The sequence below is a fragment of the Pelophylax lessonae genome, assembly GCF_965119305.1.
Source record: "Pelophylax lessonae genome assembly, chromosome: 11".
In the NCBI taxonomy this organism is placed as follows: domain Eukaryota; kingdom Metazoa; phylum Chordata; class Amphibia; order Anura; family Ranidae; genus Pelophylax; species Pelophylax lessonae.
Genome location: NC_138778.1, coordinates 74,631,342 through 74,649,869, shown reverse-complemented (window position 1 = coordinate 74,649,869; position 18,528 = coordinate 74,631,342). Strand labels below are relative to the sequence as shown.

Here is an 18,528-nt window from a genome sequence, read left to right as displayed (position 1 = left end):
CCAGCAACAATGGACCCCGACAACAATAGACCCCCGGCAGCAACAACAGATTTCCCAGCAGCCAGCCCAGCATCAATTGACTTCCCAGCAGCCAGCAATAATAGAGCCCTCCCTCAACAGTAGATCCCTTCAAGCAACAATTGATTCCCCAACCTTGCCTTTACATACATTCAGTTCTGGAGGTGCTGGAACTGCGTTCCCCAGAGTTCCTACTGACAAAAAGCCCTGGCTACATCCATTCTGTATGGTCCCACTGTATGTAGCAATATAGCCACCCTCTCTTGCTAATTTTTGAGATGGACTATAGATGGGATTTGTAGTGTACGTAGAGCAGTGCACATGACTGCAACTAACATGCACTGCTTGTTACAAACAAATGGAAGTGATGGGGAAAAAAAGAGAGTGGCTCTTCTGTGCCAGATCACATAGCTAGTAAGTGATCTGGCACCTCTGGGTAGGGGGCACACGTGTCAGTGACTAGTCACAGCTCAAGCCAATCAGCGGGTGCTGTGATTGACTGCTGGTACCCGCTGATCGATCAGTGCGCGGAGATGTGCCAGTTTTTGTTTCCCTGCAAAGCAGGGAATAAAAATTGGCACATCCTTTAGTAAAAGCACCTCACAGTGCACACAAACACTGGTTAGGCACACATTAACCCTAAATGTCACCCTAGATGTTTAACCCCTTCCCAGCCATTGCCATTACCACAGTGTCAGTGTATGTTTTTAGTACTGATCACTGTATTAGTATCACTGGTTCCTACAAAGTGTCAAAAGTGTTAGTGTCAGATTGCCCACCATACTATCGCAGTCCCGCTATAAGTTGCTGATCGCTGCCGTTACTAGTATAAAGAAAATAAAAAAATTAAAATTCCAGTATATTTACCATAGTTTGTAGACGCTAAAACTTTTGTGTAAACCATTGAATATACGCTTTTTACCAAAAATATGCAGCAGAATACATATTGGCCTACATTTATAAAGTAATTCGATTTTTTTAATTGTTTTATTAGAAATATTTTATAGCAGAAAGTAAAAAAATATTGTTTTTTTTTTCAACATATAATGCAACAAATAAAAACCGCAGTGGTGATCAAATACCACCAAAAGAAAGCTCTATTTGTGTAAAATTATATAAATTAAATTTGCGTACAGCATTGCATGACCATGCAATTGGCAGTTAAATTAACGCAGTGCCAAAAGCAAAAAAATGGCATGGTCATTAAGGAGCTAAATCTTCCAGAGGTCAAGTGGTTAAATGATGGATGTGTATGGACTATGTTTGGAGAATAGGGATATTGTTTAGTGTCACTTTAAGTATGCAATCAATGAAAAAGTGCCTATCTCTAGTCATTTTTATGTTACTGTTCAAGGTAAACTCCAGGTAAGAGGTATTATAATACCAATTTATCAAGGTATGTATTTATTAGGAAAATTGGTACATGTATATTTAAATAGAGTTAGCAGGGTCGGGACAAGATGTTGGCAGGAGGGGCGGCTGCCCTGGGCACTGTGGTATCATGTGAGGGAGGGAGGGAGGGAGGGAGGGAGGGGAGGGGATTTGTGTGGGGAAGGGGAATTTGGGGGCGTCAGGAGGTCAATATTGGTTCTAGGAGGGGAAATTTGAGTAGGTGTGCTAGAAGTGGTAATTTTAGAGGGATTTGTGTTGAGAAGGGGGGGGGGGAGGGAAGAGGATTTCTACTAGGAGGGTGTTTGTGCTAAAAAAGTTAATATGGTTTTTGCTAGGAGGGGAACTTTTTTTGGGAGGGGGGTTAGGGAGGGGGATTTGTGCTAAAAGGGATGTTTAGGGGGCATTTGTGCTAGGAGGAGAAAAGATGGGGGGGGGGGGGGTTGTGCAAGGATAGAGGACTGGGGAGGGGAATTTGTGCTGGGGGGGGGATTTGTATTGGGAGGGGGATTTGGGGGCAGCAGGAGGTAAGAATTGTTCTAGGAGCGGAAATTTGAGGAGGTGTGTTAGGAGTGGTGATTTTGGGGGATTTTTTGTTGGGAAGTGGGATGGGGGAAGAAGATTTGTGCGGGGTGGGGGGATTTGGGGGGTTTGTGCTAGAAGAGGTGATATGATAGGAGGGGGTAGGGTAATTGTGTTAGGAGGGGAACTTTTTTTTGCGATGGGGATTTGTGCTAGTAGGGATGTTTTTTTCGGGGAGGGGGGGGGACGTTTTGCCTGGAGGAGAAATTCGGGGGGGGGGGGGTGATTTGTGCTAGAATGGAGGACGGGGGTGAGAGGGGGATTTGGAGTGGGGGGGGGGGAGGATTTGTGCTTGAGGGGAAATATGAGTAGAGGGTTTGTCCCAGGAAACGGGAATTGTTTGTTTTTTTTTTTTGGAGGGAGGGAGGGGGGAGATTGGGCTGGGAGCTTATGCAGAATGAAAGGATTCGAGATGGAGAGGAAAATATTTGTGCTGGGAGGAGGGATTTCAGAAGGGAGGGGATTTGTACTGGGATGAGGGGGAATTGATGCTTAGGGGTAAGCACGCAGATTAGCGCTCAATTTTATTTTTGGGGGGAGGTGATTTTTGCTAACACATAATGCTCAAACATCTGGGGGGGGGGGCGCAATTTGGCATGTTTGCCCTGGGCTCTAGATGGCCTTGTTCGGCACTGAGAGCTAGCATAAATACCCGACCGATCTAAATGTGCTGTCTGACGGGGGTGCCTAGATGACACGACAGGTTAAACTCAATTACAAACCCTTTGGAAATATTTCATAAAAATGTCCATTAGGGCTATTTCTCCAAATGCCGATTCACTGCTAATTCTGTACTATCAGAGTTTTATTTCACCTTTGATTTTTACTATGTCGCTCTCTCTGTAGAAACAATTGGATGCAAGCCAGTATGGGCCCAGCCTGGCAGATGTAGAGCGACAGATTGCAGAGCACAATATACTGCAAAGAGAGATTGATGAATATGGAACAGAAATCCGTAACCTACCACAGGTATTGTTAAATTCTTTATATTACTTTTCATTGCCGTTATTGGTTACTAACAGCAAGTATCAATTCTCACAAGAAAGGTTAAGGAAAATAATAGCGGTGATAACTAAAAAAGAAAAAAAGAAAACTGAAAAGAACAAAAAAAAAAAAAAAAAAACTAGCTTTACCTAAAAAGCTTTACCAAAATCATAATGGTCTGTGTACTATCCATGTCAGCATTCTACAATTTAGAAGAATGCCTTACTTTGTCCTGACTTGCTTAATTTTGCTAAACTGACCTCCAACATAGCTCAGCATAGAAATGAATAGGGACTGCTCCCCAATATTCACATTAACATAGAGAGAAAGAAAAAAATATATTTTTCTTTGAAATTCTATGCTGCTTTAAACCCAAACTCAAAAATGTTATATATTCCAGCTTACCAATTATTAGATGTGGTGGCTGCATTTGTTTTCTTTTTTTTTTTTAGGCTTTTTTCCCCTCTCTTTTTACCTGGTGATCTGGCCAGAAACACACTTCCACACAACACACAGACTTAAGCCCCGTACACACGCACCGATTGTCGGCCGAACGATCGGCCGTCTTTTGTCCAGTGCTGTCCTGTCGGTTGAAAAGTGCTAAAGACTGCACACGAATTTTGTCGGCCAACAACAACCAACTGCAAAAGTGATGTCATGTTCTGGTTTACTTTCCATGTGTTTTTTCTTCTCTGAGCATGCCCAGTCTTGCTCATCTGACTTTTGTCGGCCGAAATCTGTACTGACTGAAGAACAATCGGCCGTTCTGGTGACGGCCAACAAAAATTTTATAGCATGCACACCAGATTTTGTTCGGCCGAAAAGTCGCAGTCGGTTGTCGGAAGCATCATACTAACAAGCCGACAATCAGCCAATCGGACGTTGGCCGAAAATTTACGGCCAACAATCGGTGCGTGTGTACGGGGCTTTAGGGGTTGGATCACCAGATGAAAATAGAAGAAAAAAAGCCTAAAAAAAAAAAATAATAATTGCAGCCATCACATCTAGGAATTGGTAAACTGCAATATAATATATGTATGCTTTTGGGTTTATTACCACTTTACATACATGGATGGAAATTCGGCCAGAGCAGCAGGAACCCCCTGAATTTTATCCATGTGTAGGCAGGGAGGTTGTACAGAAGTAGATCTACCAATCAACTTCTGTACAACCACCCTATCGGATTTTACATAGTTACATAGTAGTTGAGGTTAAATAAAAACAATAGTCCATCCAGTTCAACCTGTGTAGGTGTGTGTAGCCGTAATCATCTCTCATACCCCTGAATGTTCTGAACCTTGAGATGTACGTCTAAGAGTCTTTTGAAAGCCACCATACTTCCCACAGAAACCACCTCTTGTGGTAGAGAATTCCACAATCTTGTAGCTCTAACAGTAAAGAACCCCCACGCTGCCTGAGGTTAAAACGCTTCTCCTCTATTCGCATTGTATGCCCTCGAGTCCTCATGCAATCCTTCTGACTGAATAGTTTTTTTTCTATGCTGAGATCACCATTGAGATATTTATAAATTGCTATCATGTCCCCTCTCAGGCGTCTCTTCTCCAGGGAGAATAAATCAAGCGATTGCAGACGCTCTTCATAATTAAGGTCCTCCAATCCCCTAATTAGTTTAGTTGTCCTTCTCTGGACTCTCTCCAGCTCCATTCCCCACTCGATCAGCCTGTTCTTTGCCAAGAAAGATTTAATCCAATACAGGCCATACCAGTTACACACACCTTCCCTGTCATCCCTCCCCCAAGCCACCATTTGATTGCAAGTAGCAAAGATAAGAAACCCTGTGTAAACCACAAGTCACAGCTTGGAGCTTACACAGGGCTGATGACCCTGTCCCGCGTGACAGTGCTGAGTGTCTGAGCTGTCAGTTGCCAAGCACCAGCACAGTCATATGGCAGAATAAGGAAGGAGCCACAAACTCCTCTATACCTAGAAGTACAATGTACTTTTCCTACCTTTCAACAGCTGAACAGGGTGGCAGAAGAACAAAGGGAAGGTGAGTATGGGCTGCCATACAATTTAATAAAAAACTGGGGATTCGGAGACTCTGATACTGGAATACGTCCAATGACAAAACATGTTGTATGCATGGTGTTCTCATAGAAGCCTATCCAGCACCAGTCCTTGATGGCTGACCCTGAGACCATAATTCTTTCTGATTGGCTATGGCAATGTGTGGACACACATAATGTCAGAGGAAAGGCAAGCAACGCATCTTGGCAAGGAGGTCCAGAGATCACCAAGGAGTAAAACCCATGTACCCTTTTTAGCATGGATCTCCCAAAGTTTGCTGAATGAATGAAAGCAAAATGAAGGCTGAATTCCACTGTGTTGTGCAACTTACTAATCTCTTATACCCACCGGTAATGAATATTAACTAATAAAAGTATTGGTGTTCGTCACATTATAGTTACCCTTGATAGTAGGTCATGCCATGTATTGTAAAAGAAAAAAAAAAAAGTTTAACGATCCCACCCCATCATTTGTTTAGTTAGTATTACCAGCATGAAAATTGGTATGTTATATAATTTTTGTCTTCATAGGTATCTTCTGTAAGACATTACTTTTTCTTTACTATTGTGGAATGACCAGAACTTTTTTTTTTGTTAACTTACAGGAAAATGCTGCCATTAAGAATCAGTATCGCACTCTGCAGGTGAGTTACTGATATGTTCGGACGAAAATGTAGACCATCAAAGACTGACTATGGACACAAGATGACCCATGATCACCCAATCTGACTGACATAATCTCAAGCCTTACGGTGATCCCAAGTCTGCAAACTGATCATTTTTGGGTGGGAAAATTGCCGTAAAAAGCATGTCCTACCACTATTATTCCCCCATCTGATAAACTGGATCCAAGGACTTGCTTTCTAAGTCGCCTCTTTTCCCTTTTTCGAAGGTACCAAAGCTTGCCCAAGATATGTTAGACAAAATAAGGTGATTTCTATTTGTGTACTTCATTGGACCAAAAACACCAATTACATTTTCCAGAGCAGTGTTGTAGTGGGTGCTCTATGGTGTTGTGCTTGGTACACAAGGTACTTCTTACACATAGCAGTGGAGACTCTGGATTATGGATCATAAGGAAGGCCAGGTCACTAGCATTCTCAAAAGGAAGACAGCAATGGCAGCCACAATTGTTCATTTACCTGGAGCAATAGATACAGTATAGACTTTTATCAAATAAAATGATAGAAGTCTATATTTCGCTGTTAAAATTACCAAGTTATAACATTTTTTAAATCCACTGCTGTGGCTAATATATTTCCAAAAATAACTGTTTGGCCTGACTTCGTGCACTTTTACAGGAGGATTCAGCATGGCGGGGACGCCACCTGAGCAGTCTGTATAATCACCTTCATGGATCTACAAAGGAACTGATGTATCTGACCGATGAACAGAACAAGATCGTTAAACAGGACTGGAGTGATCAAAATCCGGATCTGTCAAGTATCCGGAGGCAGTATGAAGTAAGTAGCCACCAAATGTAGGCCATGGTATGTGCACTATGATAAAGAACCTACAGTATGTGCTCTATATGTTACCTTACAGTGTTGTAGTGTTGTATGCTAAACTGTGTGCATAAGTTGCATAGGTGTATGCTGATAAGCTTCCTTTCCTAAAGTGGCTAACTTAGGGTCCCTACAGGTTATGTAACCAACATTTTAAATTGTTGATGTTAATTAAAAAGTACATTTTCAATATTTGTAAATCTGCAGTTTTTATTAAATTATTACCTGGTCCTCCTGCTATGAAGTTTGTGCAGGCACTTCCTGTTTTAGTATGACTACACTCTGCCCCTGTCTCTCAGTTCTGCTACTATGTTGTCACTCTGTCAGGGAGACTACAAGTATTTTTTTAACACACAGATACGAGCGCAGCCGATACTGCAATGCAGGCATATAAAGAGGTAGTGGTTGTAAAAAGACTGCCAGAGATCAGCAGCACTGATATGCAACAAAGATGAAAAATAGGTGAAAACAAAAGTTTTATTTAACCACCTGCCTACTTTGCACTTAAACCCCCTTCCCATCCAGACCAATTTTTAGCTTTCAGTGCTCTCACACTTTGAATGACAATTGCGCGGTCATGCAACACCCAACCCATAAAAAATTTTCGTCCTTTTTTTCATAGAAATAGAGCTTTCTTTTGATGGTATAATTAAAGGAGTAGTGGTGCGCTTCAAGGATCAGCTCTCATGGATCTCTATTTGGGTTGGTCGCAGTGGTGTGTGTAAATCTTGATTTGAAGGTGCTCGGCGTGATAAATATATTCCAAAAAAATTAGGTAATGAAAGTGCAGGTGTGTCAATCAAATCAATGCGTGTGTCTATAAATACATAGATCAATGAATATCAAGGTGTTTTTTTTTTTTAAATAAATAAATATTTGAATACGGTGTATGTTTTCGATGTGTGTATCAATAGATGAATAGATAAATAAATAAATATCAGAATACTACTTCTTTGCCAGTGACATCAATAAATAAAATATATAAATCCGGTGTTAGTCTTCAATCTAATTCATAAACAGTAAAACAAATTAATATATGTGCTCAAAGTAAAGTGCTACATGCAATTTCTATTAAAACAGTGCTAGAAAAGATATCTGTGAATAGTTCGATTGCAATCCTTCAAATACCAATATTAACTGAGATAGTCCAAAAGAAAAAAATATTTTAAATATATATATAGAGAAAATCCAAAAAAAGCTTGTGTGAATACGTTCCTCGCTTATATCCGTGCTTCACTCATGCAATTAAGTGACTTACAACCTATTTAAATCCAAACGCCTCCTGACAAAGTGACCATACACAATATACTGCAGTACATCTAAAAAAAAAATGTACTAACCACAAGACATCCGTTGGAGATGGTCCACTTCAGTGCCTAATATCCAACATTAATCAGACTCGCCCAAACGGGCCGGACCTGATCCCCCCGGATCACAGCGCTTCCCTGGACTGTGCGCTCCGCTCCTCCCAATGCCGATACCCCGCTCAGCGCAGATAACGGTCTTTCCATCCGAGTATGCCCGCAGTCCGTACCCGATCCGTCCCGATTCTCTCCCCCACTCTCAGCCTCTCTCTGTTCTTTCTCTTTCCCCTGATACCCCGACGGTACTTACACGCCACTGTGGCGAGTGGCGTGTAAGTACCGTCGGGGTATCAGGGGAAAGAGAAAGAACAGAGAGAGGCTGAGAGTGGGGGAGAGAATCGCGACGGATCGGGTACGGACTGCGGGCATACTCGGATGGAAAGACCGTTATCTGCGCTGAGCGGGGTATCGGCATTGGGAGGAGCGGAGCGCACAGTCCAGGGAAGCGCTGTGATCCGGGGGGATCAGGTCCGGCCCGTTTGGGCGAGTCTGATTAATGTTGGATATTAGGCACTGAAGTGGACCATCTCCAACGGATGTCTTGTGGTTAGTACATTTTTTTTTTAGATGTACTGCAGTATATTGTGTATGGTCACTTTGTCAGGAGGCGTTTGGATTTAAATAGGTTGTAAGTCACTTAATTGCATGAGTGAAGCACGGATATAAGCGAGGAACGTATTCACACAAGCTTTTTTTGGATTTTCTCTATATATATATTTAAAATATTTTTTTCTTTTGGACTATCTCAGTTAATATTGGTATTTGAAGGATTGCAATCGAACTATTCACAGATATCTTTTCTAGCACTGTTTTAATAGAAATTGCATGTAGCACTTTACTTTGAGCACATATATTAATTTGTTTTACTGTTTATGAATTAGATTGAAGACTAACACCGGATTTATATATTTTATTTATTGATGTCACTGGCAAAGAAGTAGTATTCTGATATTTATTTATTTATCTATTCATCTATTGATACACACATCGAAAACATACACCGTATTCAAATATTTATTTATTTAAAAAAAAAAAACACCTTGATATTCATTGATCTATGTATTTATAGACACACGCATTGATTTGATTGACACACCTGCACTTTCATTACCTAATTTTTTTGGAATATATTTATCACGCCGAGCACCTTCAAATCAAGATTTACACACACCACTGCGACCAACCCAAATAGAGATCCATGAGAGCTGATCCTTGAAGCGCACCACTACTCCTTTAATTATATCATTTACTGCTTTAGTATCAGTCCCAGTGGCGCTGCAGCAGGGATCCTCTTGCCACCTCAGATAGCGCAGGGATCACACACACCCCTTTCTTTTGATGGTATTTATTCACCGCTGGGCTTTTTATTTTGTGCGCTATAAATGAAAAAAGACCGCAAATTTAAAAAAAAAACATTTTTTTTTTAGTTTCTGTTATAAAATTTTGCAAATTAGTAATTTTTCTTCATAAATTTTGGCCAAAATGTATACTTCTACATATCTTTGGTAAAAATAACCCAAATAAGTGTACATTATTTGGTCTGCGTGAAAGTTAGAGAGTCTACAAGTTATGGTGCTAATCATTGAAAATTGATCACGCCTAATGTACTGACAGCCTATCTCACTTCTTGAGACCCTAACAAGCCAGGAAAGTACAAATGACCCCCAAATGACCCCTTTTTGGAAAGTAGACATTCCAATGTATTTAATAAGAGGCATGGTGAGTTTTTTGAAGTTGTCATTTTTTCCCACAATTCTTTGCAAAATTAATTTTTTTTTTTTTTTTTTACAAAATTGTCATATTCAACAGGTTATTTCTCTCACATGGCATATGCATACTTACAACTACACCCCAAAACACATTCTGCTACTCCTCCTGAGTATGGCGATACCACATGTGTGAGACTTTTTTTACAGCCTGGCCACATACAGAGGTCCAACATTGAAGTAGCACCTCCAGGCGTTCTCGGAGCATAAAATACACTTTTCATTTCTCAACCACCTATTACACTTTTGAAGGCCCTGGAGCACCAGCACAATGAAAAAGCCCACTAAATGACCCCATTTTGGAAAGCAAACACCCCAATGTATAATCTATGAGGCATAATGAGTCTTTTGAACATGTCATTTTTTTCCAGAATCTTTCGGAAAATGTGGAAAAAAAATGAAAACGCATTTTTTTTACACAAAGTTGTCAATTTATAAGATATTTCCAACACATAGCATGTACATAGCAAAAATGACACCCCAAAATACATTCTGCTACTCCTCCTGAGTATGGCGATACCACATGTGTGAGACTTTTTTACAGCCAGGCCACATACAGAAGTCTTACATTGAAGTAGCACCTCCAGGCGTTCTCGGAGCATAAAATACACTTTTCATTTCTCAACCACCTATTACACTTTTGAAGGCCCTGGAGCACCAGCACAATGAAAAAGCCCACTAAATGACCCCATTTTGGAAAGCAAACACCCCAACGTATAATCTATGAGGCATAATGAGTCTTTTGAACATGTCATTTTTTTCCAGAATCTTTCGGAAAATGTGGAAAAAAAATGAAAACGCATTTTTTTTACACAAAGTTGTCCATTTATAAGATATTTACAACATATAGCATGTACATAGCAAAAATGACCCCCCAAAATACATTCTGCTACTCCTCCTGAGTATGGCGATACCACATGTGTGAGACTTTTACGCAGTCAGGTCACATACAGAGGCCCAACATGCAAAGACACATAGCATGCACATACCATGAATTACCATGAATTACACCCCACAATACATTCTGCTGAGCAAAGGGTAAACAAAAGCTTACCTGTAGTTTTAGAAGCGCAGTTGTCCACAGGAGTTGAGTCCAGGCAGCAGGCAGGGACTTGGTCAGCAACAGTGCATGCAATTCTCCAGGCAAGGATACCAGTCCAGTGTCAGTGCATGCGGCAGGCAGAGGCATGATGGCAATCTGAGAAGAAGAACAACAAGAACAACAAAAAAAATTGTTTTCTTCATCCAGAAAAACAATTCTGGTCCCCTCACATATGTGAGACCCCTGTGGTATGAATCCCACTACTTCAAGAGGCAGGCAAAAATTGTGGTCAAACAGTCCAGGGTCAGTTCCAGAGCAGGCAGAGGTAGGTACAAAATCAGCAGGCAAAGGCATGGTCAAATAACAGTCCAGGGTCAGTTCCAGATCAGGCAGAGGTATGAACAGAATCAGCAGGCAGAAGCATGGTCAAAAAACAGGCCAGGGTCAGTTCCGGAGCAGGCAGACATAGGTACAAAATCAGCAGGCAAAGGCGTCGTTGAATAACAGTCCAGGGTCATTTCAGGAGCATACAGTGGCATAAGGGGTGAAAGCGGAGGACTACGTTTACCATACTAATAATTTAGACAAGTATGGTAACGTCGGAAACAGTCGTCTACACAGAGGCCTGGTTGGGAAGGACACTGGGGACAATAATAACGGGTGTCTTTTCGAATTCCTGCCTTGGTACACACCCTACATTTTTTCTGCCGTTTTTGGTCTCTTTGTGTGGGAGGGATTTTACTTGGAAAATGGCGTTCAGACAGTCTGCTTATTACGTCAGATCTAATGTTTTCTGGTGGGCCGTTTGGAAATATGAGGGTTGTGAAGATTTCCTCCAGGTAATAAAGGAAGGGTTGGGGGCTTTCGGTGGATTTGTATATGGCCAAATGAAAAATATAAATTGCTACTTTTTTGTACCAATGATAGGTACGTCTTGTGGGTAGATAGGGTTCCATCATTTGGTCGTTGAAATCCACTCCCCCCATGAATAAGTTGTACTCATGTACACATGTTGGCTTTCGGACTGGGCCATTCCTTCGTCGGGATTCCACATAGTTGTCATTGTGGATCGAAGACAACATGTAGACGTCTCTTCTGTCCCTCCACTTCACAGCCAGAACTTCCTCATTTCTCAGACTCGCCGTCTCCCCTCTTCTCAGCTTGGTGTTTACTAGCCTTTGAGGAAAGCCTTTCCGGTTTTTTCGGACCGTGCCACATGCAGGAGTCTTCTTTCTGTGAAGGTTTCGGAACAGGGGCAAACTGGTGTAGAAATTGTCTACGTACAGGTGGTAGCCTTTTTCAAGGAGAGGGTAAATTAGGTCCCAAACTACTTTCCCGCTTGATCCCATGTAGTCCGGACATTCAGGGGGATGCAGCTGGGTGTCCTTCCCTTCGTACACCCTGAAGGCATAGGTGTACCCTGTGGCTCGGTCACATAGTTTGTAAAGCTTCACCCCATAGCGGGCCCGTTTGCTGGGAATGAATTGTTTGATGCCCAGCCTGCCAGTAAATTTCACAAGGGACTCATCCACACATATATTTTGGTCTGGGGTAAATAATTGAGGGAATATTTCTGAAAAATAATTTAGAAGTGGCCGAATTTTGAACAGCTTGTCAAATGCTGGGGAATTTCGGGGAGGGCACTGGGTATTGTCGTTGAAATGGAGGAACCTCATGATCATCAAATACCTGGCCCTGGGCATTACTGCAGAGTAGATGGGCATATGGTAGATTGGTTTGGTTGACCAATATGCTTGCAGTTCGTTTTTTTTATTGAGTCCCATGTTGAAGGTGAGGCCTAAAAATATCTTGAACTCCTCCACCGTTAGGTCTCTCCACTCAAAGGGACGGGAATAAAAAGATGTGGGGCTACTCTGGATAAATTGTTGTGCATACAGGTTGCACTGGGCCACAATGGACGTCAGCAGGTCCTCCGTAAAAATTAAACGGAAGTAGTCAATTGGGGCAAAGTTCTCTGTGTTGACCTGGACTCCTGGCTGGGCAGTGAAAGGGGGGATGATGGCTTCTCCTGAGTTGGGAGGAAGCCACAGGGGGTTCAGAAGGGCATAGGGAAGGCTGGCGTTGGTCCTAACCCTTTGGGGGCGAGGTGACACCCCACTTGAGCTTGGCCTTTCTTGCCGAGGCACTGTGGTGCTGGTGGATGGCACTGCGTAGCTGGTGGATGGCACTGCGAAGCTGGTGGATGGCACTGCGGAGCTGGTGGATGGCACTGCCTCCTCCTCACCAGAACGCCTTCATTTGGCAGGCGGGCAGTATTCCTCCTCGTCGGAGTCGGTCTGCGTCCTGCTGCTAATGACCGGCTCGTAATTTACTTCGGAGTCAGACTCTGACTCCGAAGCAGAAAGCTCCCTGTCCATGTCCTCACTTATGATATTGAAGGCCTCCTCGGCTGAGAAAATTTTTTTTGCCATCGTTGGTGACACTGATGGGCACGGTGAGACTGATGGGCACGGTTAACTGGCTCACTGATGGGCACTGTGATGGGCTCTGTGGGCACTGGGCACACTGATGAGCACTGGGCGGCACTGATGAGCACTGGGCGGCACAGATGAGCACTGGGCGGCACTGATGAGCACTGGGCGGCACTGATGAGCACTGGGCGGGCACTGATGAGCACTGGGCGGCACTGATGAGCACTGGGCGGGCACTGATGGGCACACTGGTGGGCACTGGGCACACTGATGAGCACTGGACGGCACAGATGAGCACTGGGCGGCACTGATGAGCACTGGGCGGCACTGATGAGCACTGGGCGGGCACTGATGAGCACACTGGTGGGCACTGGGCACACTGATGAGCACTGGGCGGCACTGATGAGCACTGGACGGCACTGATGAGCACTGGGCGGCACTGATGAGCACTGGGCGGCACAGATGAGCACTGGGCGGCACTGATGAGCACACTGGTGGGCACTGGTGGGCACTGGGCACACTGATGAGCACTGGGCGGCACTGATGAGCACTGGGTGGCACTGATGAGCACTGGACGGCACTGATGAGCACTGGGCGGCACAGATGAGCACTGGGCGGCACTGATGAGCACTGGGCGGGCACTGATGGGCACACTGGTGGGCACTGGTGGGCACTGGGCACACTGATGAGCACTGGGCGGCACTGATGAGCACTGGACGGCACTGATGAGCACTGGGCGGCACTGATGAGCACTGGGCGGGCACTGATGGGCACACTGGTGGGCACTGGTGGGCACTGATGAGCACTGGGCACACTGATGGCACACTGGTGGGCACTGGTGATCACTAGTGGGCACTGGTGGGCACTGGTGGGCACTGGTGATCACTGGTGGGCACTTTTTTTTACACTTACGGTCTCTCCTCTCCTCACACTGCAGTCTGTGTGTGAGGAGGGAGAGCTGGCAATGAGTGATGATCTCAAATGTTTACATTTGAGATCATCTCTCATTGGATGCCTCGATCGTGACGAATGGCCGCTGTGATTGTCCATTCGTCACGATCTGTGATTGGCTGTGTCCAAGGGACACGGCCAACACAGATTATCCCCGGTGCGCGCTCGCGGGAGCGCGCGGGGAGTCTGTTACTACCGAGGCAATGACAGATGATCTCATATGTTTACATATGAGATCATCTCTCATTGGATGCCTCGATCGTGACGAACGGCCGCTGTGATTGGCCATTCGTCTCGATCTGTGATTGGCTGTGTCCAAGGGACACGGCCAACACAGCTTCTGCCCGATGCGCGCTCGCGGGAGCGCGCGGAGGGCTTGTTTATGGGAGGCCGTTTAAAAACGGCCTCCCGAAAATTCAAGTCCGCGCTGCAGCCGTATATAGGCTGTAGCGCAGATGTGAGGCGGTTAAAATATTGTACATGTACACAGTTCTTTGACAAGCTAAATATCATTTAGTTAGGGTTACTTTAAATCCACGGTGTTCTGCATGAGAGGTGGCTGGTGCAATTAGGTCCATCGTATGAACAATTTATAAAACACTAAAAAAAATTAAAGGTTGCAGTAGCAAGTCAGTTCAATGCTTTTTAAAGTGCAGGTTAGAAAATGAAAACAGTTTTATTACATACCGTAATTTGCCTTGACTACACATGGCAGCATACATATGAAACCAGACTTCACTTCTTTCCAACTCACACCGTTGATTTTTATAATTTAACCTGTAATCAAGAGCCTAAATCAGCTAAAGCATGAGGGAATTTATTATGCCATGATAATCCATGGTCAGTTTAAAGGTGAGTGTATAGCCAGTCAGGAACAGCCAGGTTTTTTAGGTGATAGAAGGGGCCAAAATACACAGCACACGCATCTGTTTTTTTTTTTTTTAGGGTAACAAACACTTTAAATCGAATAACATATTCAGTTCCTCTAATCTTTCCTCATAGCTGAGCTCCTCAATGCCTGTTATTAGTTGTGTTACCCTTCTCTGCACTTTCTCCAGTTCCCTGATATCCTTTTTGAGAACTGGTGCCCAAAACTGAACTGCATATTCCAGATGAACTCTTATTTGTACAGGAGCAAAAATTATATCTCTCTCTCTGGAGTTCATACCTCTTCTAAAGGATAAGTTCACTTTCTAAAAAAAATAAATAGATGTACATTTTTTTGCAGGTAAAAAAATGTCCATTTATTATTTTTGGTTGCAGGAGCCCTGGAAAGTACTGCACCAGTGATCAGCAGTTTGCTGACGCCATGCAGGTCTCCTGCGCACATCCTGTATGGGTAAGCAGATACTCCCTGGCAGGAAGACTCAATGAACTACCATGGCGCTCCACAGTGCCATGGTAGCTCACTGAGAACTACAAGCCAACAGCTGCAATGGATGTCGAGGCTTGTAGTTCATTTAGACACACAGAGCTGTGCATCTGAATGGCACAAGCCATGTGGGCGGAGGCTCACAGGACCACGCTGTATTCAAACAGTGGCAGCTAGTACAGGGAACTCTAAAATCGGGTGGAACATGTAACATGTTGCCAAAGGTGAACTTCTCCTTTAGTATGTTAAATGAAGACCACCTCTTTCTCCTTCCTGACTTCCTGGAGGTAAGAACAAACAGCCTTTGCAATATACAAAATGTTTCAGAGTTTGAATATAGGCTCAAAGTTTTCTAGAGATGCGTAAAGCTCGCCATACATTAGTAAATTTTCTAATCATTAGCGAGGTCAAGTTGGTGTTTGTTTTTGACCACAGTGACGAGGAAATTCGAAAGGGCAGGATAAAAATTTTGTTCCCGAAAGAACAAATTTCTAACAGTGCTTGTGGTTTTCATTCTGAAATGTCCATTCACTCAAAATTGAATATTAAAAGGAAACAAAATTTTGAATGATATTCGTAAACGTGTCAGATGCACTGAGGATTTTTATATACATTTTCTTACACATATCAGTTCAAAAATCTACTAGTGTATATCCAGCTTAACTCTCTGTAAGGCATCATAATGACCTCCAGTTTTCTTAATGCACTTTTTGGAGCGAGGAATATCACTTTTAGTCTCTCTTTTAGACTCAGTTATTATCCTTATAAATAGGGATTTAAGCAGGTTCTATTGGTTTTCATGCAACTGTTGGATCTTCTTTACAGATACTGGACCTTACTAGATAGAGCAAAACTAATATTGATTTAACTCAGTGTTTCCCAAAGTGGGACATACCACCCCTTGGGGGCACTGGAACAAACCAGAGAGGTGAGGTTAGCCTCAGGTGCAACTGGGGGGGATGTTGGAAAAAAAATAAGGATGCGGTGGAAACAAAGAAAGAGGAGAAAAGAAGAAAATGTTGAAAAAAATTATCATACATGTTTTATCTGTTGTATAACATAGAGCTAAAGTCATAGTGATTACTTTATTTTTTAAATAATTAGTCCAACTCCAGGCAAAAAAAAAATATTTCAAGAGTTAAGTGCTCGTTTTGTCCAGGGCAGAGGAGAAACCCCTAGGCTCTGTTCACATATATATGCGTTTTGAACTGCATCTGATTCGCATGACATGTGAATCAAATCGGCTTTCTATGGAGACGGTTTACATATGTGCGGTGCAGCAGCAGTGCCAATTTAAAAAAAGAGTACTGTGCGTTTTTTTAGCACTGCGGTGCGGTTCAGATGAGTATTCCAGGTTCATTGCCTTCTATGGGAATGCATGTGAAGCGCACATTGGACCAGTTTTAAACACAAATTCGATCCAAAAAAAAAAACCAGCATGGGGGTCCACACCAAAATTTTAAATAAAAAGGTGTGGAGCCCCGCCCAAACCAATACCAGACCCTTAGGTTACATAGTTACATAGTTACATAGTTAGTAAGGTTGAAAAAAGACATCAGTCCATCCAGTTCAACCTATGATGCGTGTGTGTGTTTGCTTTTAACCGTACATTGTATACCCCTGTATGTTGTGGTCTTTAAGGTGTCCATCTAATAGTTTTTTGAAACTATCGATGCTCCCTGCTGATACGACTGCTTGTGGAAGAGAATTCCACATCCTTACTGCTCTTACAGTGAAGAACCCCTTACGCACTTTAAGGTTAAACCGCCTTTCCTCTAGTTTTAGTGAGTGGCCACGTGTCTTATTGTATCTCCTTTCTCTGAATAGTTTGTTCCTTATGCTCGGGTCACCAGTACAGTATTTGTACATTGATATCATATCCCCCCTCAATCGTCTTTTCTCCAGAGAGAAAAGGTTCAGTGCTTGTAGTCTTTCCTCATAGCTGATGTCCTCCATTCCCCTAATTATTTTTGTTGCCCTTCTCTGGACTTTCTCCAATTCCAGCACATCCTTCCTGAGGACCGGTGCCCAGAACTGGACAGCATACTCCAGATGTGGCCGGACCAGAGTCTTGTAGAGTGGGAGAATAATCTCTTTATTTCTGGAGTGAATCCCCTTTTTTATACATCCCAGTAATCTGTTGGCTTTGCTTGCGGCAGCTTGGCATTGCATGCCACTGCCAAGCTTGTTGTCTACCAGTACCCCCAAGTCCTTTTCCATCCTAGACTCACCCAGAGGTTCCCCCCCTAGTGAGTAGCTTGCTTTCTGGTTTCTGGCCCCCAAGTGCATTACTTTACATTTTTCTACATTAAATCTCATCTGCCATGTAGTTGCCCACCCCATTATTTTGTTCAGGTCTGCTTGCAAGGTTTCCACATCCTGCATAGAAGATATTGGCATGCCTAGTTTAGTATCATCTGCAAATACTGAGATTGTACTCGATATCCCCTCCTCTAGATCATTTATGAACAAATTAAACAGGATTGGTCCCAGGACAGAACCCTGGGGGACCCCACTTTCCACACCCGCCCAATCCGAGTACTCCCCATTAATCACCACCCTCTGTACTCTCCCCTGGAGCCATTTCTCTATCCAGGTACTCACCTTATGGTCCATACCTACCTTCCTTAGTTTGTACAGTAATCGTTTTTGGGGAACGGTGTCAAAGGCCTTTGCAAAGTCCAGATACACCACATCCACAGGCTTACCTTTATCTAGGTGGCTGCTCACTTCATCGTAGAAGGTTAATAGATTGCTTTGGCAAGAACGATTTTTCATGAATCCATGCTGATTACTACTTATAATACCGTTTTTATTACTAAAGTCTTGTATGTGGTCCCTTAACATCCCCTCCAAAATTTTGCAGACTACAGATGTTCGGCTGACCGGCCTATAGTTACCCGGGATATATCTCGGCCCCTTCTTAAATATTGGTACCACGTTGGCTTTTTTCCAATCAGCTGGCACCATACCCGTCTGTAAACTATCCTTAAAGATCAAGAATAATGGTCTGGCAATCACCTGGCTGAGCTCATTAAGAACCCTCGGGTGCAAGCCATCCGGTCCCGGGGATTTATTTATGTTAAGTTTCTCTAG

The 18,528-nt window shown here is 43.3% G+C and overlaps 1 protein-coding gene across 1 annotated transcript in view; it reads left to right on the top strand.

Annotated features, from left to right (window-relative positions):
- The window catches only part of EVPL (envoplakin), a 110,308-nt gene that overhangs the window by 44,897 nt on the left and 46,883 nt on the right, over positions 1-18,528 (top strand). Inside the window, exons 5-7 of the mRNA XM_082271435.1 lie at positions 2,836-2,958; positions 5,606-5,644; positions 6,302-6,463. Coding sequence (XP_082127561.1) covers positions 2,836-2,958; positions 5,606-5,644; positions 6,302-6,463 — 324 coding nt within the window. The remainder of the gene's footprint in view (positions 1-2,835; positions 2,959-5,605; positions 5,645-6,301; positions 6,464-18,528) is intronic.